Source organism: Alternaria atra, assembly GCF_907166805.1.
Source record: "Alternaria atra isolate CS162 genome assembly, contig: 25, whole genome shotgun sequence".
NCBI classification, from domain to species: domain Eukaryota; kingdom Fungi; phylum Ascomycota; class Dothideomycetes; order Pleosporales; family Pleosporaceae; genus Alternaria; species Alternaria atra.
In genome coordinates this window covers 646665-671343 of record NW_025091323.1, presented here as the reverse complement: position 1 = coordinate 671343, position 24679 = coordinate 646665, and the positions used below count along the sequence as shown (strand labels likewise).

The 24679-nt window shown below is 51.1% G+C and overlaps 5 protein-coding genes across 5 annotated transcripts; 2 read left to right on the top strand and 3 right to left on the bottom strand.

Annotated features, from left to right (window-relative positions):
* Nucleotides 1-384: 384 nt before the first annotated feature.
* ALTATR162_LOCUS5215 (uncharacterized protein) lies at nt 385-2039 on the bottom strand (the record flags this gene model as incomplete). Its single annotated transcript, XM_043312833.1, has 6 exons — nt 385-478; nt 531-1489; nt 1543-1701; nt 1753-1829; nt 1881-1955; nt 2015-2039. 6 exons carry the CDS (start codon nt 2037-2039, stop codon nt 385-387), a joined length of 1389 nt encoding a protein of 462 aa, XP_043168768.1.
* Nucleotides 2040-2682: 643 nt separating this feature from the next.
* ALTATR162_LOCUS5214 (uncharacterized protein) lies at nt 2683-9225 on the top strand (the record flags this gene model as incomplete). Its single annotated transcript, XM_043312832.1, has 5 exons — nt 2683-5700; nt 5749-6018; nt 6067-7922; nt 9146-9159; nt 9212-9225. The coding sequence occupies 5 exons, from the start codon at nt 2683-2685 to the stop codon at nt 9223-9225; spliced, it is 5172 nt and encodes a 1723-aa protein (XP_043168767.1).
* A 181-nt stretch (nt 9226-9406) lies between these two features.
* On the bottom strand, nt 9407-12677 carry ALTATR162_LOCUS5213 (uncharacterized protein; the record flags this gene model as incomplete). The annotated part of the gene is made up of 6 exons (XM_043312831.1): nt 9407-10284; nt 10339-10643; nt 10691-10884; nt 10947-12020; nt 12464-12558; nt 12608-12677. 6 exons carry the CDS (start codon nt 12675-12677, stop codon nt 9407-9409), a joined length of 2616 nt encoding a protein of 871 aa, XP_043168766.1.
* A 2677-nt stretch (nt 12678-15354) lies between these two features.
* ALTATR162_LOCUS5212 (uncharacterized protein) lies at nt 15355-16146 on the bottom strand (the record flags this gene model as incomplete). Its single annotated transcript, XM_043312830.1, has 1 exon — nt 15355-16146. One exon carries the CDS (start codon nt 16144-16146, stop codon nt 15355-15357), a length of 792 nt encoding a protein of 263 aa, XP_043168765.1.
* A 473-nt stretch (nt 16147-16619) lies between these two features.
* Nucleotides 16620-23455, top strand: ALTATR162_LOCUS5211 (uncharacterized protein; the record flags this gene model as incomplete). Its single annotated transcript, XM_043312829.1, has 3 exons — nt 16620-16908; nt 16960-21503; nt 21551-23455. 3 exons carry the CDS (start codon nt 16620-16622, stop codon nt 23453-23455), a joined length of 6738 nt encoding a protein of 2245 aa, XP_043168764.1.
* Nucleotides 23456-24679: the final 1224 nt, after the last annotated feature.

Sequence of the window (24679 nt, the reverse complement as noted above, 5' to 3'; positions counted from 1 at the left end):
ATATCTCCAGAGATACGTGTCTTGAACAGCCGCATGGAGCATCGCCTGTCCTCCTTCCGTCTTTCCGCCAACTATCTACATTTAATCCACGATATATCCTTCACATCCGGCACTTTACAGCAGCATTTGCACGGCATTGGAGCATCATCTTATTTCAATTTAAACCATCTTCAGCACTTACCTGGGAACAAAACGTCGGAGTAGGGGTCAGCGAGGCGTTCTTCAGGCGTGTAGACGCGGTTTTAAGGACAAGCGGACATATGGCGGAATTCATTCATATTTATCTTCCCATATCATCAATTCGTACTTGATTGCCAAGTTGATGCAGCTATCCTGCATCGTGACATCCACATATAATCCATCTTGTGTTGTGCACTCCATGGTTTAGTCCGAATCATCTGGCAACTCTTCAATCCTTCCCGAGCGATAGGCCGCTTCGACAGGGTTCTGGACGTCCATAACACCAGTCGCTTTTAACCTAAATCACAATCAGCATTCATCACGCAGGCATAACAAAATACAGTACGCACCTTTCGAATAGCACAAAAAGTCGCTCCGCCTCTCTCTCCTTCTCCTCCTGCGTCATCGGTTCCATCTGTACGTGTTCCTCCTTATCCAGCCTCTGTCCCGTGATCGGGTTAATAGGTATACCTTCCTCCGCCCCCTCCGGCGCATGCTCCTTAACTAATGCTTCCGGCATCTGAATATTATTCGACATGAGGAAACCCGAGGCAAAGCCATAGCCGACGTTATGCACAAACGTCGCTGGATCTTCATGCGAGAGTTTCCACAACAGTAAAGAGATGCCGTTGCGTAGCGAGGGTGTCATTGCCGAAGTAGAAAGGTTGAGCAGTCGAGAAGATAGCGTGTCTGATTTTCCGAGGGGCCGGTCACGCTCTTCGGTTGTGGGGAGGAGAAGCTTTTCCGCTGTGCTGGCGATTTCTGCTGGCGCGGTCGTGTAGATGCGATGGATGAGTGTCAGCAGGGGGGTGACGGCTTCATCGAGTTCTTTGGGTGGGTAGACGATGAGCGCTTGGTCGAGGATCTTGATCAGGTGGCGTATGTTGACCTCGCGGTCGAAGGCTGGGAAGAGGGCTTCTAGGCCTTGTTCATTTTCAATGTCTAGGTGGAGGAGGATGTTGACTAATTCCCTTGTTGGACCGGATAGTGGCGGTGATGGTATCCCTCTCCGCACTAGTATCTTAAAGACGTTCGGTATTGAGGTGTTGAAGAGTGGAGCGAGGTCTTGGTTATGGTGTATGATGTTGAAGACGAGCTTGAGCGTTTCGGAGAGTGCCATGGCTTCCATAGGCTGCTCATTTCTTCGTGGCGCAGACTTGGAGTATCGTCTTGCATGCTTTGCGATGGTCTTGTTGATGCTGTCGGCTAACTGATTTTCGCGGACGAGTTGTGCGTAGTCGAGGGTCGCATTGTATGTCGTGAGGAAGAGGATTCGGGAGACGAGGAACTCGGTGTCGACACTATCTTCCTGTACAAGAATTAGCATGCTTCCGTTCCCAGCTTCGGAGCATGGCTACCTACCTTCAACTTCTCCGCTGCATGTGGGCCATGGCCTAGATCAACAAGTATCTGGCGAGTCTTGGGCTGGAGGAGGAGAGCGTTCGCTATGCATCGAAGAGCCTCCTGTGACGCAGGGGTAGTCTCTCCATCAAATGCATGGCGTCCTAGTGTCCGAAGGCCCTATAACGGTCACTATACCGTCCCAAGAGCTCCTGGTGTAGTGCAGCGTACATCTTCCGTGAATATGGGATCGGAGTTTTCGACTGAACGGCCGTAGACTTTGAGCTGTTCGAGTAGTTGTCGTCTTTCTACTCACGTAATCAGCGCATGAAATTGACATACAGTGGAAGAAGACATACGCTCAGTAGACAGCTTCTTCGCGTCTAGGTCGGCTTTCAACTCGGAAAGTATTCTAGTGACGTCGTCGAGCTTTGCTGATGCTCCGTTAGTAGCCGACAGATGTAAGAAGATACGTGCAGAGGGGGAAACCAACCTCTCCCCGATCTTTGCGATAACATGGCTGTCAAGTTGCAAGAGACGAACAGTGCTTGTCACGTCACGTAGGTGGGATAAAGCTTGAGCTCGGAGAGCCCCACTATTATGGGACCTGCATCAACTGTCGCATTGCAGGGTCCAGACCATCAAGGGACGAACAAGGTGCATCAAGGCAGGTATCCGTAGATTTCTACTCACGAATGCTGCATTTGCTTATATGGTGTTGGAGATGCGATATACATTGATCTGGTATGATACACAAACGCTCTGAAGTTTTACACGATAATAGCCAATGTACCTATATGGTGAAAATTCCCTAGTGAATTCTCATCGAATTGAAAAACTAAATCATCAAGAATTCAAATTCGTGAAGGGGTCGCACATGGTATGCTATCTGACAGAACATGCAGTGTTGAGTGTCAGACGCAAGTGGCGGGTGTTGGCTCGAGGGGCCGTTGTCCAGTGAATGGGCACTTGAGGTTAGCACTTTACGCGCACGAGGAGCGTCGCGCTAGACGCGTCGCCAACGCCAACCTTTGTCTTCTAGACCGGGGTAGTCGATCACCTCCACACCCGCTCTACACGTTCAATCACGTATACGACAGCGATGCGAGTGCCTTCTTGTACATTTGTTTTCTTCTCTTGTTAGCGATTCTCAGCATAGCCATGGTGTCTAAATTCGAAGCCCTCACTGTTCGCCCTCCAACTCCACCCAAAGACCAAGAAGACACAGGCGCCGACGAGACGCAGCAATTCCTCGAAGACCCCTTCGGCGAGAAGCCTATCCCACCCAGACTCAAAGCAGCAAAGAAGCCGCCTAATACTCCAGAGCAATCGCCCTCCTCCGACATCGACATACCCTCAAGTTCAGCTAGCGCAAGGAAGAGAGTCAACTTCGAACTACAACTATGCAACATACCCAGCAAGAAGGCCATTGCACAGTCCTGGACACCTACGCGCAGCTCGCCGCTTAGACCGCTCCCACAGACGCGCCTCACCAAGCCGCTCAAGTCGATTCTGAAGCCTTCAGACGGCACGCCGACACCTCCACCCGCTGACAACGCTGCGACTGCACACAAATTCAAGTCTTTCGCCGAGATGCTGGAAGCGATCGTCATGTTGCTCGCTTCTTCGGACCGCGGTTCGCGGCTGGATGCATACCAATCCTTGCTGAGGACCCTGCAGGCATACGATAAGACTCCAGATGATCAGGCGCTGAAGCAGAAGTTGTCCCTGTTGACCCAGTTTATACGGCGGGATATGCAGGCACCAGGACTGGCTGGTACAGGACTGGATTCACAACTCGTCGGACAAACGATGAAGCTACTCATGACTCTCTTCCGTATCACCGACCTAATGTCCACCATGGATGAGGACTTCTGCTCTTTCGTCATAGAACGCATTATCCGCGTATCCAGCGATAGCACTATGCCCAAGACTACCGTCAACACACATCTGGCTGTGCTAATGCAACAAAACTTCCGACCCAAGACCATAACCGCGACCCGTGTTGAGAAGGTCCTTGATGCACTAGACACCATTCATGAGCGAACCTCCGGTCATGCTGTACAGGCGTACAGGGTCCGGATATACAGAAAGCTGCTCCAACAACGCCCGGACGTCATGATTAGGCATACTGAACGATGGTTCACACATACTCTCAAAGCTCTGGTATCAGTCCAGAAGGATATCAGTCAGAGTGCGCTAGACACCGCAGTGACGGCTGCCAAAACCATCGGCCATGACCGGCATGTCGCAAAATCTGTCTTAGCTGTTCTGAACCGGACCAAGAGCGATGGTGCGACTATTGCCAGCGTTTTCACAATCGAGCTGAATCGTATGTTGGGCGGTGATTATGCTGCCTTGGTGCCACAGATCTGGGCTGCTGTTACAGGCTTACTGAAAGACTCGCTTTACCAAGAGATGTTCACTGGCTTAGGGGATTGGCTCACGCTTCTCCAGAATTGCATTGCTTCTGAGAAAGACCAAGTCAGATTGTACTCCAATGTTGCTGTTTCCTTCCTTGCGTATTCCGTCAATCTGGCTCCATCCACCACTGCAGCTTGGTCGAAAATGTTTCGCAAAATCTCAATACATGCACTACAAGGAAAACCACCCGTGAAGAAGAACGAACGAGATGCCGTTTCCTCCGCATATTTCACGTTGCTGTATTACGCTTTGAGGCCAACTTCATCATTTGAGCAACTCGACCGATACTGGATTGAGTTCGTAGCTGATCTCTGGGGTCCGATGATCCTACCCGGCTCTTACCAGCAGGCCGTACCCGCTTGTCGAATCGTGTCTGCTCTCTTAGATGGCTCTCGAAAACCGTGGAACGAGTATCGAGCGCTAGATCTTCGGCCAAATGTCATGATCCAGCGTAGCGAGCTACCTCTAGTTGATCCCAAGTGGGTGCGGAAGTCGATTGCTCTGGTACTGCAGTTTGTAGAGACTCTCCTAGACGCCACACTCTCGTCTGAGAGTAGGGAACCGGAGGACGAACCGGTTCAGACAATGTGGCTAGCAGTTATTGGCGCCTTGGTTGAAGCAAGCAGCAAGGAAATCATGGCATCAACGGAAACGAAAGACGCGATGGCGCACATAATCAACTTGTTGCGCCGAATTTGGGACAAGCATACAGAAGAAATTGCGACATCACAGAAGACCGAGGATATTTGGGCAGACAAGTTTTGCTTCCTAATAGAAACAGTCGTACAAAAGCTGGGCGCCTTTCAGTTTGCGGATAAATGCCTCACACGCAACGAGAACAACGAGTTCGAGGTCGCATCGACACCATCACATCGGTCACGGCATCACGGTACACGATCATCACCACTCCTCTACCTTGTTGATCTTCTAGTCACCCAATCAGAAGGAAAATTAGCAGATCCGGTTCGACTTCGCGCGATGGAAGTAATCATCGAGCCCTGTTTCGCTGCCCAAAACACCCGGCTGAGCAAATTGGAGCTTCTTCGGGATTGCGCTGCAGCCGTGGATGGTTCGCTAAAGGGTGCAGTGGCATCAGAGTTCTGGGCGCGGATCGCGGCATTGCTCAATGTCTTGTTAGAAGATCAAACAGCCCTTTCAGGCGAGCGCAATGGTCGTTCGTTGGGCAAAGAATATGACATTGTAGTGGAAATCCTCAGTCTCGGTTCCGCCTGCTTGTTGAACAAAGCACTCGGTGATCAACTTCTGTTGACCTTCATCGGTACTGTCCGGCGGGAAGCGGGGGAGGGTGCGCTCCCGTCCGCAGTCATTGAGAAGGTCTCTGAACATGTCCTCAAACGCATTCCAAACGAAGACAAGGCTTCATGTTTGGCGTACGCCAGCATTCTACTTCGCAACCTTCCGAAGCAGATCAGCCGCAAGGTGCTGGAACAAGGCCGGCAGAATCTTTGGCCTTCAAATCCAGCACCTGGACGGTCTCATGATATCGATCCCTATGTTCACCTATATGGAGCCATTATCTCCGTAGGGTCGGCCGCTTATAGGGATGTCGGCAAGGACAATGTCGAGACCAGGAAAGGCTTTCTTTCTGCACTCAGCACCTCGGTTCAATACTGCTCGACGTCTCATCTTGCTGGGTATCTGCGGAAGATACAAGACGCAATCCAAGTTTGGGTTGAAGACCCCGAGAAGAAAATGCAGAGCAGGGAAGAGCCGTTGAAGAGCTTACATCGTGAGGTATGTTTATTGCTATGTAGAGTGTTAGTGGGTTTTAACCATGTCTAGGTCGTCAACTTGTGGCAGGAGGTCAGCAAAGCTATCGAGCGATTACCGCGCAAAGACAGCCAAATGTTGCTCCATTTACAAGCAGTGGTTACCGCAGGCTTCCTAAGCAGGCGCCGAAGTATCGTCAATGTCTCAATTGCCACTTGGAATGCCACTTTCGGAAAAGAGGATAGCCTACGATATCCCCCTCGACTTGAGCAGGCCCTGCATCAGTTGCGACACAGTGTCGAACTCTCACTGCCATCATTGGGAGTCCGGGCAGAGGATACTGTAAGAGATTACGCCAGTTTCTGCACAACGTTACTAATAGCAAAACAGGAAACCAAACTCTCGTTCTACGATTCAGATGCCAGTGCAGATGAAGTCAAACGTGCCTTCAAGAGCCCAAGAGTAAAGGATTCACCCTTCAAGATCTCCAAAGCGTCGCGAAGGTCCAAGTCCCGGTCCCCAGCAGTCCCAACGTCAGCCACTAGAAGAATGCCTTCGCGACAGACGCCGAAGATCCGTCTCCGACACGACAACTCTCAGATCAAGTTTGAATCTATTGTATCGTCACCATCAAATCCGTTCAATCAAGAGTCACAGGTATTGACCGATCGTCAAAAGGAGATGATCGATCGTCAAAGGCTCAGCAGTGGTTTATTCGCCAACTTGGGAGCGCCTTCACCACAGCCGGAGGATGTACCGTCGCCAATGGAAATTCACTCAGATGCATTGACAGTCGATGATCTGCCAGATCACGCCTCCCGAACAACTCCACTCAAGGCTCTTGCAGCAATGGGTCCTATGGACGGCTACCTTGGCTCGTCGCCAACTCCGCATGCCCGCAAGAGTACTCGCAACATTGTGAGCGACGATACTGACCTCGCCACACCAACGGCTGTTCGAAGCATACAATTTGCTACAAATGATGATCTGGATTCTTCGCCGCCCCGACCTGATGTTCTTGTAGGATCCAGCTTTGACTATGGTCAGCCAGAAAGCTCACTCTCGGTTTCCTTTGATGAAGGGACCACAATCGATGAGGAGGCACTACTCGAGGCGGTTGCGCCGCATGACAACCCGCAAATGGACTCCGAACTCGTCTCAGACACCGTCATGTCAGAACTGCCGAGCTCAACCATAGATCTGCAACTCACAGCACAAATTGACGCCGATATGCAAATTCACGATGCTGCTACTGAAGGAACCGAGGAGGCTCAGTCAGGGTCAAATGCTGAGTTTGTTGATGCTTCTTCGCACCCGCGGTCATCAATAATTGACCACGGCCAACCTGGTAGTGACACCGAAGTGGACGACGCTCAGACACCAACCCGTGGGCCCGCTCGTCGAGCTTCCCGCAAGAGTTCACAGGCCGACATGAGCAGTGCAAGCCGAGTGGATGACTCTTTTGATAAGAGCTTCTCAAAAGTAACGCCGAATGCCCTGCGCCGTTCTTCCCGCCATTCCATGGGAAGTCCTGCTCGGCTTCCAAGTGGAAAGAAGCCTAGGCGCACTCCTGCAAAGGCTGATAGGAGAACTAAAGCCAAGAGACAGACACAAGAAGAACCCGCTCCTGAGCCAGAGCCAGCGCCAGCACAACCCGAGGATAAAGAAATGCGCGACAATATCGTCGTCGCATCGTCGCCTAAGCCAACAGAAAAGAGTCAAGGCAAGAAGCGGAAAGCCAGCGCTATCGAAGCCCCCGTCGCCAGTCCCGCAACCAATCGTAAACTCAACCTACGTCGCTCCCAGTCTCTTCTCTCCCAGGTCGAGAACTCGCAAGATCTGGTAGCAGACGAGACGCCAGCGCCGAACAAGCGATCCAAGGGAACCGCAGACCAAGACGTCAGCGAAGCAAAGAAAACAACACCAGGAAGCCAAACCAAACGACTCAGCCACGTACAAGTCTCACCACGCCCACGCTCTTCCTCCAGTGGAAAACCATCTCCCGCTCCCAAAGACACCGAACAAGAACAAGGAGAAGAGTCGGGGGTTGGCGATAAGCCCACCAACACGCAAAACACATCCGTCCTCGAAACCAACGCCGAAGTCGAACCCAGCCGACCCCAAAACCAAAACCAAGGCCGTACCCAGCACTCCACAACCGATACACCAACGCGTTCCTTCGCTGAACGCGTCGTTCTTACGCCGAGAAGTATCATTAATCAGCTCAAGACGATTAAGAATTATTTGTTTAGCACGCCTCAGCTTGTGTTAGGAAGAGGAGAGGAGAGGGAGATTGATGATGCGCTTTTTGATATCAGGAGGCAGGTGCATGCTGCGGGATTGAGGGGAGAGGAGAAAAAATAAGTTAGAGATTCTGGATGCCGGTACCAAAAGTGAATTGCCTCTAGATATATCATCGAGGCTCGATACGATAGTTGGTTGTAGGACGTAGAATAATGTCATGTCATGTCGAATGTGTAGCCATCCGCCCGGATTGATCGAATGTTTGCTGCGCAGCGTATTGACGAACCATAAGGGAGCTGATTGGTTGCTCAATCGAGTGACCAGATAACACCAAGACATAAGTCATACAAGGATTGTGTGGATACACTAACCTTAGCTCTCGATCTAAGTCTTACCACAAATTTGCACCACTTCGAGGTTGAGTGAGGCCTGTTCGGTTCTAAACTTGAAAGTCTGCTCGGGTCCGGAAATCAACATGCCGCAATCCGCGCAGTCCCGCGCACCCCGGAAGTCCCGGACCACAACGTCCGGTACCTACCATGAAGCATATAACATTAGTGATAGACGATCAGTAATTCAGTAAATTCAAGGCACAAGAGCTATGCATCCTGTCCAAACCGTGATCTTACAAAGGATCATCGCCGTCCTGATCGCCATTGTGGCATGGCTATCAACAAGGAGTACTAAACCCAGGGCGCCTATTCCCCTTGCAGACGGGTATACTCCCAACAAGAAGCACATTGAGTGTTAGGGTTCGTCTCTAAGGTGAGCTCTTGTTTCAGCATACAAGCTGGTAAATTAACAGACATCACGCTTCTCGTCACGTCATTAACAGTATGTCAGGCCAAGAACCAGGTTTTTTGGACCAGGGACATCTGGAGGTATGTCATATTGTCTGGAATAACAGTTGAATCCAATGAACCTATCGGCAGGCACGGATTATGTGATCGTCACCGACTACCTCGACCCCGCGAAGAAACTACACTGCACTTTGTACTACCTCTCCTTAACTCATATGGTTAAATGCGCAAATTCGCGATGCCATACATTATTTGCCATCCACTGCAACTACGATACTGCGATGACCTACAACCAACGAGCTACTCATAACGTCCGCAAACTCATACGATCTAAATGCAAAAAGAGGCTCTCAAAAGGCGGGTATCGTAAATATATGGAACAACCTCGACCTACTCAAAAAGCCACAAAGCACTATCTTTCAAAGCGACCTTGAGCGATGTAAGAATTCGGTTAGCATCAAGCTGGTGTAGTATATAATGATCGATGATAGCTTGCTCAAACTAGATACTCTGTTATTGGACGCCTCCCTTAATATATTATCAAATCCATAACTGGGAAATTCAACCCTTTAATAACCAACACAATCACCATCAGTCATTCTTCCCTAACAGGGACAGGTTGCGTCTCTCAATTTCATAGTTGAACCGGCGAGATTCAATCCGGGTCTCGGTAGAGGCAGCATCACCTAGGGACTCGTTTCGAGTCTACCCTCGACTATGCGTTCCCACGCTTTGATCTCCTGCACGTCCTGAGATTGCGACGAATCAAGCGAGGTCCTACCACTGGCGGTCTCCAAGCCCAACTTGCGCAAGTCGGTAGCGTTGCCGTTACTGAATCTGCTATTCTTGATGATGGTCTCCATGCCAGTCTGCAGCTTCGAGATCTGCAGCGGCTTGTAAAACTTCAGCGTCATGATTGGGATAAGGTTTTCAATTTGCCTGTGCACAACCGTCTTCCTTGAGATGACCTTGGCGCCTGTAAAATTTGTCTGAGAAATGTATTCATCGGTAGCCAGCTTGATTTGTTCTTTGACCGTACGCTTGCCGGCAATATCGAGCGCGCGATCGAGAATCAAGATAAGGTCGCAAGCGCACTTGAGAATCATGCGAGCTGCGGGCAGCACTTCAAGCAGTGGTGCGCCCAACGCGATCGGGATGCCGCCGACCAGGGTGAAGAGTGTAGCAGTTACCACTCCTCCCCAGACAACAACGGACTGACTGACCGTCTGGGCCATGAACTTGGTGAGGTTCCACCAGACGACCCGTGACATGATGGCGTCGACATCGGCAGCTTTGACGTATGTAAACCCAAAGCATCGCAGAATACTATCGCAGAGCAGTCTAGAAATTGTTGGCGTGCTAATAGTGGATGCAAAGACTAGCGGAGAACCCGCCATGGAGACTCCTTGGGCGCAGCGGAGTAGACGTATACTTTCTGCGACGGCGAGCGAGATCTTTTGTTCGACGTCGATGACTTGAGCTGCGATGCAGTTCATTTGGGCGCTCTCGTCGTGTGTCATGTTCAATGTGATTTCCAGTAACTGCTTGACGGACTGGCCGTCGTCTACAAATATGGTGAGCGGTAATCCCATAGAAAAGATTCTGATAAATTACGTACTCCTGGAGACATATGCAAGAGGAGTGGCGCCAGCATCAAACCCTTTGCCGAGCAGTTCTTCTGCATCTTCCTTGGCGCGATCTCGCAATCTCTCCTCCGCTTCCGCCGCGATATCCCGGTAATTGATTGGGGCATTCCGTTGCGCATGTTCTTCCAGTATGGTGTCCTTGACGAGGGCGAGGAATTTGTCTTTCATGGTTCGCACAACCACAACGGGAATATGCGGCGCATACTTGGAGAGAATCTTGAGTGTTTTAGTTTCAGCGTCGTCCACCATACGGTTTGTTTCGGTTGGTATGCAAAGCCTGAGTTAGTTAGTGCAAAACCTTCAGTGCCGTCCCTTGGCTCATACCAGACCGCGTCGAGAGCTTCGCTAGGATCCTTCATTGCCATTCGCCGTTTTATGAACTTTTCAATAATAGCCACTTGGTCCACGCCACCGACGTGATACCCACACGAGTCATGGATGATGAGTCCTGGCCGAGTATCAAGTTCAAAGCCTTCGTCAATATTGTGCTGGCCGTGCTCCCTATGTGATTCCTTGGTCTGGACGAAGGAATCTGCGTCAGCATAGGTATTCGGCCAAGTTTCACAAAATGAAAGCTTACCAGGTCTTCTCCAAAAACTTTGTTGATCAAGGTGGACTTTCCTATCCCCGCTCGTCCACAGATAAGAATCCGAAAATCTTTTCGTTCAAAGTCCGCTCCTCGAAACTGCCTTTCGAGAACCCAGGGGTCTAGTTTCGCCCTGAGCACGTAGTTGCACTTCCGATATTCTGCAAGATCAGAGGCAAATTGCCTCAGCTCTTTACTAATGCCTAGGCGTGGATAAACGTCTTGAAGAAAGTAGACGGATGGGTGTATTGTCGTCAAGCTATGTCCTTGGTCAGAGTGTCCGGCAAGTCTGCCACCTCCACCTTTCTCAAATACTGGCCTCGGAACACCGAGTGACAGCACCTTGGTGTTGACCTTGATGATGTGTGGACGATTCATTGGTTCTGACAACTCACTGCTAGCATCTGTGTTCACAGTGGTTGAATCACTGCTTTCGGGTATCTGTCTGGTCTTTTGCTTTGAACGCCACGAAATGCCTATTGACCACTTCTTCATACGAGCAGGGTTCGGAGACTTCTTCCGAAGCCTATTTAGGTGGACGGTGCTCAAATTGCCATGGTTGTGAGAAGTGCGAAGATCGTACATGGTTATTTTGACGCCGTCCCTGTGGGTAAAGCCCCATGGCTCGGAGGCAGAATCGGAGCCTGTTGCAGTTGATGGAAATGCCAACGTGAGAGGATTCTCAATTAAACCTTTTGCCTGGCCCTTGGGGTTGTGTTCCAATTTCAAGCCCAATGCTTTGCTCTCGATGAGCATCCACTGCAGAGGATATAACGAGAGTCCATCTGCAACTTCGCCGCCGCCGATGTCGGAGTGACTTCCGACAAACCACGCTTGAATCATAGATGTGGAGGCTCGTGGCGCGGTATATTCTGAGCTTGTATTGAATAGCGTCGGCGAAAAAGTAGCACGATCTTCATTCAAGGCCAAGGCGTGGCGCGCATGTCGGGCGTTTTGAGTGAAGGAGAGATCGAACAATGACTGATCATCTGTTGCCTTGACAGTATCGAGCGCCCCAATGAGCTGGATGACAGGACTCTCCTTCGCTGTCTCGAAGTAAAGGAATCGCTACACGATTAATTAGTCACGTCACTAGACAATCTAGCATATTGCGCTATCGTACCTCTCCGCAGGCCCTGTCGCTACCTCGTCTTTTTTTCCGCAAGAGCTCCAAGGCCTTGCTGTAAGCCTCTTTGAACTCAAATTCGTTTTTGAATGAGGGTACGCCCATGGCATGAAGTAGTCCCGCGACGGCACGGATGACATATGCGCCGCGACTGAATCCATAGAGCCAGATCTCGCTATTTGGACCTTGAGAGTGTTTGCAGCATTCATAATAGACTTTTTCTATCTGCTCTTTGCATCCGTAGCCAGTCACTCCATCCGAGAGTTTCGTAATAGGGTTTTTACCCATGCCTATTCCATGGAAATATTTTGCATCCTGGTATTATTTGCGGTCTTAGCACTGCACTAGAACCAACGAAATTTGAGGATTTGGAAAGCTGACGTACCTGCTCGATTATTCTTCCGTTGTCCTCAACAAACTTGCCTTGCTTGATGGAAGCGTATATGCGGAAGATGTTGCTATTGTTTCCTGTATTATTTGCTACAAGATGTTAGCCCAAAAACTTAAGGATCAATAACATGCGACAAACCTGTGCTCCCATCTGGCCCATACCATGTGCCATCTACACAAATGATCAGACGTCTGAGTGTGACCACCATTGCATCTGTTTATCTGAAGCAATTCGCAGTCTGCCCAAGACTAATCAAACATGTGAATTTGGTGAGAATCTTTTTAGCGCCGTAAGCTGGACTTCTTCTGCGACGGATCTACTCGTGCTATGGGCGCCTTGTTTGGAAAAAACACGAAATAGGCGTTTGATGAACTTATGGTTGGAATAGGCAGTAACTTGAAAGATGGGGCTTAAGCCAGGCCCCGGGCTTAGATTCAACTAGTATTTGCAGTAATTTGACTATTCTCCAACACGTGAGACGACGAGCAAAGGTAAACGATAATCAAGACCTTGCTGGAAGCAAATGGACTTTAGGGGATTTGAAATATCGAGCTTCTGAAGACATCTTCAGCCGCATGGAGGCTGATAAGGCGGAGTTTATGCAGGCATGCTTTCAGCTGGCCAAGCCTCCTGCAGTTCGAGGCGGAGCAACACACACCACCATCAACCCCAGCCAATAACAGAACTATCTATTTGTCATACGAGTGATAGGTCCCAAGAAGGACAGAGAGTGGCTTAATGTAGCGGAAGAAGAAAAGAAAGACAAGACGATGGGGGGGATTGAAAACTGTAGGAGACCGTCTTATTGGGCGACTCCCCGCTCGGAATTAGAGGTGCGATAGGCACAATGTGCCATGGCGATGGCGAAGCTTGGGGTAGTGCATCTAGACACTGATGAGCATGGTGTGTTGGAAGACGCAGTTTGTGCTCGCTCGCACCAAAGCTCTTGAACCTACCGCTAACCAGATGTAGCTAGAGACACGTGATTTGGGGCAGTTGACTCTAACTAGAATATGCCTTTCTTGTACCCAACACTAAGTACGTAACTGCAGAGACTACTAGAGTAAGAAATCGACTGAACAGACAAAAACGCAGATGCGTATATGCCGCTGATTCAAGACATGGAGCCATATTTGTGACCAGACTGCTTCGATTTAAAAGCCGATGGCATAAGCCCTTCTATTTAATAGGTAAGCACTGGCTGATGTCTTCTAGAATGGAAAACTATAACGGTTTACCAAAGCATTTTCACATTACTATTCAAGATTAGCACTCGTACCATGCATTCCGTAGAAGCAAGTAGAAACGAGGAGCGGACACGACTATCTACAGACTACATCCACAACGTCATGCCATATATCCAAAAACTAATATCATGGCACTCGTTCCACCGTCTGTTCGTCTAGCGCTTCATTACGGGCCACCAAGACCTAGAAGTTTGGTGTAGACAAGCATACGCAATCATTACCAAAACGCTTGCCACTAAGGAGGCAAACAAGGGAACACTGATGGATAACCCCCGCCCATGCTAAACTATCTGACATTGGGAGAACATGTTGATTCGATCGATGATGTAGATCGTCGGTCCACTAATCATTATCCACTGCCGTACTCTGATGACCCGAAATGAAACCGAAGAAGTTCCTTGGAAGACTGTATGAATGAGGCGGTGAATGTTTGTATTGCTATGTTCGCCGCCTGTGAGCTCTTCACTCTTTGTCCGGTATTGCCATAGCTGTACTATAGTTAACTCATCAATATTGGCGTTATCTTTGGGCTAGTAAAGCGGACCCGCAAGCGACGTTGCTGCATAAACTGCTGCTGAACGGAGCAACAATCCACATCTATTCCTGAGCTGTGATAACAACGACCACAATGGAGCAGCAAAGGAACATTCCAACCTACGAACTCTTTGACCATTACTTCTGTGCCTTGTTTCTGGATGTGTAGGTCTCGCAATCCATCTCTAATAGTGGATTAGTACCATTCACCGGTCGGGTAATCAATCAATTCGCCGCAGAAGAAACGATACGCCTGATTCAATCTATGCAACACAGATGCAAGAGAACGGTCCGAAGCCACGCAGATAATGCACTTACTTGTAGTACATACCGGCATAGCTGTATCCGACCGGAGCACTTATCGGAGAAAGACGACTTGGCCATAACTACTTGGATAAGTACCCAAGTGCCTGCCTCCCCTTGTTTACTAAATCCTCTCTCATACCCACCACTCCACCTAAACACATTCTAGTATACTCGCAAGCATGAAGTTCACTGTTGTCCTTACCTCGCTCTTCGCGAGTACCATGGCAGTGAACGTCCTCCAAACCGATGGTTCCATCAAATTCTACGCGGACGCCGATCTAGTATCACGACAAAACGTGCCGACATGCTGCAGCACCGGCTGGCAAGCCCCTTGTTTGTGTGGGACAGGCTGCGCTCAATGCAACGTAAGTGTGATGCTCACACGAGACACAACAAAAAGACAACAGCAGATATAAACTAGAAAGAGCACTAACGCTTTGGCACAGGCTTCTTGTCAAAATAATTGTGGGTAGAAAGAAGGTGGGTAGCGCTGCACCCAACACCACGGTGGCACTTTGACTTGTAAGTTGATGGTGCATTGTTGCAAAATAAGCTTCAGTGAAATTTTGACTGATTTGAAGAGAAAGTTATACAGTCTTAGCTACTAGCCTGCCGGATCATCACGTGCGGAAGCGTGATAGTAGTGGTCGTAGGAGGAAACGAGGACGCATACGCATAATGTACATGTGTTATATCAATCTGATAGAGTTTCAACGGTCTTCCCACGTTGCATACAAAACGCCTGCACAATCAAAATAAAATCCCCAACGCCTTCGCTATGCAGAAAGAACAAAATTCTTACTTCCTCATTCCAGAAAAGTCCTTCAAGATACCAATCATATGGGTGTTGGTCTGCTTGCCACCACGGCGGGGACCCTTCTTCTTCTTGTTCGTGGGGGCAGCGACAATAACCTTGGCTTGAGTAGCAGCCGTTAACTTGTTGGCTAACAGCGCCTTACGCAACTCATCCGGATTGTCGGGCACCTGAACCGAATGCCATGCCTTTGCGAAGACGGGATCCATGGGTAGCATGAGAGAGGGGTCATTGCCCCAGACGGTCTTTGGTACGCCGTCCTTGGCGCGCCGCACCAAGACCTCCTTCTTGTCCTCCATCTTTGTAATGTCGTCGGCCACGGTGGACCAGCCGTCTTTCAGGTCTTTGATCTGAAGTCCCATGGCCGACTTTTGCGTTTGAAAATGGCCCTTTAACTGCGCACGGTCGTGGATGCTAAGCTTGCTCTTGTATTTGTAGCGCTCGTTTGTAGAGTCCCAGCTAATTCTGTTGCCTTGGTTGTCGGCACGCATGAGCTGGCGGAGCTGTTCGCGCTGGATATGACCGGGCGGGATGTTGAGGTATTCCATGATGTCATCAAACGTGTGCCATTTGTCCTTTCGTTCGCGCAGGAAGTCGTTGACATAGGTGAGACGGGTAAAGACGTGCTCACCAGTGCCCGTGTCCTGCGGCTGCGAGTAGACAACTGGGGGCGCTCCATCGGCCGGACGCTTGCGCTTCCCGCTGGCAGAGGAGGTCGAGGGCGTAGGCGAAGGAGCGTTCATGCCGGTGGCCGAGTTTGCTTTGAGGAAGGACATTGGTATTGTGGTAGTTGTAGATGCGGTTGCGCAGGCGCGAGATTGTTGCCTGGTAGATGGGGGTTGGAAGATGTCGGTGGTCAGGGTGTGCAGCGTCTAGCTAAAGAGTCGCACAGCGAACCTTGGAAAAGGCGAGGAGATGGGGACGAGAACGGGGACGGGGACGGGGACGGTAGTGAACGTGGGTCGGCGGAAGGTGCTAGAGAGGTGAGGGTGAAGGCAATGAAATGGGAAGACGTCGACTGGACAGCGTCGGAGAGAAAGACGGACATGTGCTATGACCTCAAGGCTGCCGCGCTAGTGCCTGGCCCCTGCGCGAACGTCGTCAAACAACTGAACTCGCGACTTTGACTGTGGACTCGTCCCTTGCTCGCGTCAACACCACCGTCCCTCCTTTGTCTCCTTTCTTTCCAGCTCACACTCGAGCGACTCTGGAGAATGCCTCGAGACTTGCAATAAACTAATACACGATAATGGCGGCGACGGTTGACGTTGGCTATCTGGCCGCGTCCTACTCCGTCCCCGAGACGACGCTACAGTCATTACTATCCGAACCCACCGTAGAGCTAGTCCAGACACTGCTCACCCAGATCGAAACCAAGGCGCGCGCCTACGATGACTTGCAGTCGGACAAGATTCGCACCGATGTCGAGCTCGAAGCAGCTATTCAGGGCGGCGAGCAGCGCGCGCGAACCTTGAAGGCCACCGCGGAGAAGGCGCAGAAGGAGGCCGAGGAATTGAAGAAGAAGCTTGTCCAAGAAGGTACGAGACACAAAAGCCATGCCCGTTGCATTCGTACTGACGCGTTTCCAGAAAATGCACGGCAAGAGGCAGAGTCGGCGCTGCACAACCTGCAGGCCACGGCTAGCAGCTCGACGTCTGAGACGCAGGCACTCGAGTCGCGCATCAAGACGCTCGAGTCGCAGAACCGCGACATGATTGCCATGCACGAGACCAAGACAACCGCACACGACCGCCTCGCAAAGGAGCTGACAGAGCAACACCAGAAGTCGGTCGAGCTGCGCAAGCAGGTGTCGGCACTCGAAGAGAAGACGCAGTCTCTAGAGAGCGCTGCCACCAACGTCAAGTTCCGCGAGGCCAACTTGCAGCAGGAAATCGAGCAACTCCGCAGCAACAACGACTGGTACACGACCGAACTGAAGACACGCGCCGACGACCACAGCAAATACCGAAAGGAGAAGAATGCCCAGATTGCCCAGCTGCAGCGCGAGAACGCCGACGCCTCCGAGACCATCGATGAACTGCGCCGTGCCGAGGCGCTGTTGCGACAACACATTGAAGAACTCAAGAGCAAGGCCGAGGAGGATCGCCTACGCATTGAGGAGCTCGAGAACGCAGCATCAGCCGCCGAGGCTCACTTCCGAATCGAGCTCGACAGTGCACGCCGCCTGTCGACATTGCACCAGCAGAACAACGAAATGACCAAGAAGCGTTTGGAGCAATTGCAGTCAGACAGCAGCCGGGTACAAGAAGAAGCCGCCACTGAGATTGGCCAACTGCAGGCCGAAGTCGAGCTGGAACGCGAAAGGGCTGCCGAAGCCGATGCGCGCACCGCTGAGTTGGAGACGCTCGTTGAGACTCTCAAGAGCGACAACTCCGACCTTCGAAGCTCTGTTCGTGTTCCCGGAACACCGCGACACGGCATGAGCGTGAACGGTGGCTTCAGCACGCCGGGCAGGGCAGGTTCGCCTGCCGTCTTCTCTCCAGGCGGCTCGCAGCTCAAGGCCGATGCGTCCAAGACACAGCTACTGATCGAGAACAATGATCTCAGGAAGGAGTTACGCAAGGTCCGTGAGAAGCAGGAAGAGCAGACCGGTGTCGTCAACGAAATGCTACAAGAGCTAGAACGTGTCCAACCCGAATTCGACGAACTTCGCCGTCAAAACGACGCGCTAATCGACCAGAACAACGAAATTTCCGCCCTTCTCGAAGAAGCCATTGCCGAGCGCGAGGCAGCACAACGCGACTCACGCAAGGCCTTTGGTGATTTGGAAGGTCTACAAAACGAATCTGCTCTTCTACGTCGTCAGGTCCAGGACATGACAATCCAGCTACGGACACTGCTGTGGCGTCGTCAGGTGGAGGAGGAGGGTCTGGGAAGCCTCACAGAGGAACAGCAGGAATTCATCATCAACGCTGTCGAGAAGAATGAAGTGCCTGACAAGCACATACCCGAGGACTCGCCTACACACAGCATGATCACAAAGCATCTTGTTCTTTACAAAGACATTGCTAGTCTTCAGCAACAGAACGTCGAACTGACGCGCACACTTCGACAAGTAGGCGATGAACAAGAGAGGCAAGAGGTCCGGATGAAGTCTGAGCAATACCAACAAGACATTGAAGAGCTTGCCCGCCTAAGATCTGTGGTTGCCGAAAAGGAAGAGGAAATCAAGTCACTCAACGTTCGCTCGCAAACCCTCAAGACCGAGCGCGACATGTACAGCCGTATAGTCAGCGGCCGAGGACAGTTGCCGGCTAATTCCCAGTCGACGTCTGCGTTCGCACAGTCGGTGCCCGCGACTGGAGCCCCCTTGATGCTGGAGAACGGCTCGCAGTCCCGCGAGATTCCAGAGTACAGCAAGCTCATCAAAGACCTTCAATCCCACATCGATCTGCTCAAAGAAGAGAGTGCCACAGACCGTACTACACTCAAGGCGCAAGTCGATAACCTGACCAGGGACAACTCACAACTTCAGAGTGACAAGCTTCGTTTTGAGTCGCAGGTGCGACGAGAGCAGGACAGGTATGCTCGCCTGGAGGGCAGCATCAAACTGCTCCAATCCGAGAAGGACTCTCTACAGGAACGCTACAACAAGGTTCAAGCGACCATGGCCCAACAAGACGACAGGCTTGTCAAGGCTACTCAGAACGCCGCTGAAGCTGAGGCCCGTCTCCAGAGCTTGCAAGGTGAGATGGTTCAGCTCAAAGCATCTCAACAAATGTCCGCGACGATCGAGGCACGTCTCAAGGAAAGAAACCAGGAGTTGATAACAGAGCGCGATCGGTTGAGCAGCATGGTATCTCAGATTCAAAGCCTACGCAACGAAGCTGAGTTGGCTACTGCGGAGAGCCGACGCGAGTTACAGAACACGGTGGACAAGCTCCGGACGGACTTGCAGAGTGCGGAAAGCAAATTAGAGGACGAGATTGCTGAGCACAAAAAGGTCAACCAGCAGCGGGAGTATGAGCGTACCGAAACGCAACGACGAATTGATGATCTCATCGCAGCACGCAACAGTGCCGAAGTCAAGTCTGCAACCGCCGAATCAACACGCCAACAGCTGGAACAACGCATCAAGGACCTCCAGAACCAGCTCCAATCAGCCGAGGAGCGCATACAGGCTCTGCAACCACGATCACAGGCCAACGGCTCAAACGAGGAGCAGGATTCTGTTAGCCGCGAGGAAGAGCTGGCACAACAGGTTTCGGATCTCAAGCGCAAGATTCAGCGCAAGGAGGAGGATCTTGAAGCGGTCACTGCCCAGATTGCCGGCTTCCAGGATATCGCACAAGACGCCGAGAACCGATTGCAGACCTTCGTCGAGGCCCACGAGCGACTCCAAGAGCAACTCAATCTTGCACAAGAAGAGAAGGATGCAACTATCAGCGATCTACAGCAGCGTGTCGAGGATATCTCCTCTGAGCTTGCTACAAGCAGTACCGAGCTCACTGAACTGAGAGGCAAGCACGAGCAGGATACCTTGGTACTGAGACAAGAGAAGGAAACCCTGGAGGCAGAGATTATCAGACTCAAGAACGACGTCGCCGACTACAAAGCCGAAGCTGAGAATCAAACGCAATACGTCAAGACCCAAGCCGACATCGCAGAGCGTGCCCAGAAGGACTACGAGCATGAGTTCCAGAAGCACGCCGAGAGCATGGAGAAGCTTCGAGAACTGCGGGACCAGCACAACCAACTCCAGTCTCAGATCACAGAGTTCAAGACACAGGCTGAGGCTGCACGAACAACACTGGAGCAAAGCCAAGAACACTGGAAGTCTACCGAGGGCCGGTATGAGGAGCAGATTACTGAGGCCAGACGCCGCCACGACGACTTGAAGCAATACAACCAGACCTTGCTCAAGCAGTTCGACGAGTACAAAGAGCAAATCAACAGCTTGAAGAACGACAGAGGTGCTATGACTGGTGATAGCGGTAATACGGAATCCGGCTCGAACAATCTCCAGGATATCGAGACATATCTGCGTCGCGAAAAGGAGATCTTGGAGGTCCAGTTGAACCTCAAAGTGCAGGAGTCGAAGCGTCTGGAGCAGCAACTCACGCACGCCCAAGGTCAACTCGATCAGACGCGAGAGAAGCTGCTGGAGGAGCAAGCCAAGGCCTCAGGCTCACACAGCAATTCCAGTCTTGCGCATCTTAACAAGAATCTTGAAGAGCTCAACGTTTACCGCGAGAGCAACGCGACGTTACGAAGCGAGAACACTCGTCTTCAGGCCTCATTTGCCGAGAAGGCCAAGGCGCTGGAGGATCTTCAGAGTGAGCTAGAACCCTTGCAAGTTCGTGTGTCTGAACTTGAGGGCGAGCTCGAACTCAACATGGGTCATCTCAAGGCTGTCGAAGAAGATCGCGACCGTTGGCAAAAGCGTCACCAGGATGTACTCCAGCGATACGATCGCATCGACCCCAAAGATCTTGAGGACCTCAAGAAACAGATTGAGGACCACAAAGTGGAGCGCGATCAGGCACTAGAGCAGGTGGCAGGTCTCAATGAGCAGATTACAGCTCTCACAAGCGAGGTCCAGAGTGCGAATGCTGAGAGGGACAACATCCAGAAGGTTGAGAGGGAGAAGTTCCAGAAGAAGCACAACGAGCGCATGAGACTAAAGAACGAGGAGATCAGCGCGCGCGCTGCAGAGCGAGACGAAGCTCAGAAATCGGTTACGAGCTTGCAGCAGGAGGTTGAGCGCATTCGGCAAGAACTCACAAACGCACAATCGACACGTGCGGACAATGGACAATCCCAAGAGCGAATGGCAACACTTCAGAAGCAATTGGAGCAAACGCGAGCACAACTCGTGACTACCCAGCAAGAGCTCGATGTTGTAAAAACTGCTCGTGACGAAGCTATTGCTCAAGCGAGTGCATCTGCCCAATCGGCTGGAAACGCAGATGCAGGTGAGGACGGTCAGATCAACGAGAACTTTGATGCTACGTCGCAACAGTTGGCAAATCTGCAGAAGCAGCTGGCTGAAGCTCAACAAAAGGCTACGGACGCAGAGAACAGCCGATCCGCTATTGCAGACCAGCTATCTAGTCTACAGGCGCAGTTGTCAACACAACAGGAAGGATTGGAGAAGATCCAAACGGAGACTGTAAGTTCGTTTCGTATTCTTGTCGAACGACACTAATTTACCCGCAGGCCGCGAAGGGCACTACCATTGATGAGCTTCGACAACAACTTTCACAAGCCCAGGCTCAGGATCAGCAGCCCGCGTCCAATTCAACTTCCGCCGAGCCTCTGACCAACTCCGCTGCAGCCGCCGAGATGGAGAAGCTTAGAGAGGAGCTTGCTGCGAAGGCAGCTGAAGTCGGCGATCTGCGGGCTCAACTTGCCAGCGCGAAATCAGCACAACACGCCGCAGAAGGTGAATCGCAACCGGAAGCCTCGCAGAGCAGCGAACAGATCGCTGCCATCAAGGCTTCACTTGATCAGCGAGAGGCCCAATTGAAAGAGCTTGAAACATCACTGAACGCCCGCGAAGCCAAGGTCATCGCGAGAGAAGGCAACCTGGAAAATATCAAAACAAAGGCCAATGATTCCATCAAAAAGATCAGGGCTGAGTCAAGCCAAGAACTTGCCAGGGTCAAGGATGCTCATCAAGCTGAACTCGAGCGCTTGCAGCAAGAGATTCAGAAGGCAGCTCCTCCTCAAGACACTCCGAAGGATGTCACACAAGGGGCTGCTCAACCTGTACCTGATGGTATGGTCAGCACGGAAGATCTACCGCGACCCACAGTCACAGATCAACAATTAAAGATTTGGTTGAAGAACAATACCGGAGCTTACAGGGTGCTGATATCTCAGATCAGATCCAACGTCAACAATCAAACGGCCAAAAAGGACGAGATGATCAACAAACTCAATCAAGAGATCCAGCAGCTGAAAACTCAGATCGAACAGTCCAAGACACAGATCGAACAGCTCAACGCTCAAAAGGTCATCGATGGTATTACAGGCGTCAAGCAGGAGCCCGGACAAGCGAAGGAAGCGGGCTCGAGCGAGGACTTGACTGCAGTCAACGCTGCGTGGGAGAAGAAGTTGAAAGAGAAGCTGGAGGAGTTGGAAACAAAGCTGGTCAAAACACATGAACTCAAATCGAAATTGAAGGATTCGCAGCTGAAGCTCGTCAGAACTAGATTCAGCTACGTTGAAAAGGCTGCGAAAGAGACGCCGACTGAGGAGGTAGCAAAGGTGTACGCCATTGCACTGACTCAGAAGCCTGTGGAAGCTGCCAAACCTCCACAACCCGCTACACCTGCCAAACCTGCTCCTGCACAAGCCAACACACAAGGTCAAGCACTGAATACAGCAACACCACAGCAACAGCAACAGACAGCGGCAGCTTCTGCGACCAATACGTCTCAGGCGAACAGTGCCAATAACGCTACTCCCACTCAAGCATCCCAGTCTGCGCCCTTCCAGCAACAACCCAACCCTTTCGTACAGGCTGCTGGTCATGGCATAAACGCAAACCCCTTCCAACAAAGCCAGAATCAGATGGGTCGAGGACTACCGCAGCCAGGTTTTACCGTCCAAGGCCAAGGCCAAGCTCAACAACCACAAGCACAACCCCAGCAGCAGTCCGGCCGTGGTCGTGGTGACGGCGTAGGAACTGGGCCCCAAGCCATCCGCGGTGTCATCCAATCCAACATTCCCCGTGGAGGCGCAAGCAACATCCCCATGCCCGGTGGTCGCGGACGAGGTCAGAACCAGCAACAGCAAAACCAAAACCAACAGCAGAACCAACAAGGCCAAAACCAAGGTCCTGGTGCTACTTCGCAGATTGGTCGAGGAGGCGGTCGAGGCGCTGGACGCGGTCGTGGCCAACAAAACCAGAATCAGAATCAGAACCAAGGTTCACCTGCAAGGGGTGGTCTGAATCCTGGTGCCGCGGGCTTCCAACCTGGTCAGGCCGGTCAAGCTGGACGCGGACAGAAGCGTAATGCGGAAGATGATGGTGAAGGTGCGACGAGAGGTGGAAAGAGGGCACGAGGTGGACGTGGCGGCGGTGCTGGAGGACAACAGCAGGCCGGCGCCGAGTAAACATGTGTTTCACGAAATCAGGAGGGAAAGGATCTTGGGGATAGTATGTTTTTCATTTGTTCTGTTTTTTTTTCATGTTTCATGGCATCTTTGCAGAGAGGATGAGATGTATTTCAAAAATGAGATTAGCGGGTCGTGCCATAATGAGTGGGTGGGCTCAAGGTTGGATGAAGCTCTTCGAGAGCGTGTGTCTGTACTATAGCATTTTCATGGTGCTTTATGGAAATTTGTTGTTAGGTGCTTTTCAACTCGTTGTTCGCTTGTTGCGCTGATGTATGAGTGGTGGTGTAGTAATTTGACTATTTGTCTCTGTTGGTTCATGCTACGTGACGTAATGGTCTAGCATGCCGTGGGATAGTCTTGCATTTGCATACCCAAGATTGTGCGACCACCCCTTACAAGATCAAAACTAAATAGATGTACCTTAGTCTTCTATTACTTCGCAGCCTACAACTGTGTATAATTAAAAAACTCGGATTTTTAATATCAATGTAGACTCCTAGTAAGCATATTTATATAGATAATACCTGTATTAGTACCATTGTAGGCTGCAAAGTGATAGAAGACTAACGTACACCTGTTCAGTTTTTTCTCGCATAAGGTGTGACTGCGTCATCATTTCGTTTTATTCCTGGTGAGTGTGCAGTCAAGATACGAGAATGAGATGGAAGTAGTATGCTTTGTGGAGGTATGTTGCATCTGCTGAGACACCCAGGCCCATGAACCTGAATAACAGCTTGCAAAGTGGAAATAAGAGTGAGAATCTACCAGTGCTCCGACCACAACCCTGATCATTCCAAGTCGATGGTGACAGGAATAGTTGTTATTTCCAGGAACTAGAGAATGTTTCGCGTAGAAGTGCATCTTCGCGAAGATATCGCAGATAACGACACCCGTATCGCAAGACATATCAACATCCCATATTGTTCGAGGCCGTTCTCCGGCCGGACTCTGCTTATCAGCGATGGCGGAGAGAATTACCACATGATCAATGTGAAAAGGTGCAGCGCAACTCGGGGTGGCCGCGACGTATGCGCAGGAAGCTCTACCGCCAATCGGATATGACCACGAATATTGCCAGAACATGAAGTTGCTCGTGTAGCGTATGTGGAGCAAAACGAGTGGCGAGTATGCGCACTGCGAGATGAGAGTCGGTGTTGGTAACGGCTCGTCGCATCATCACTACACGGGTCGTCGCACATTCGGGCGACGAACCGCCGGATG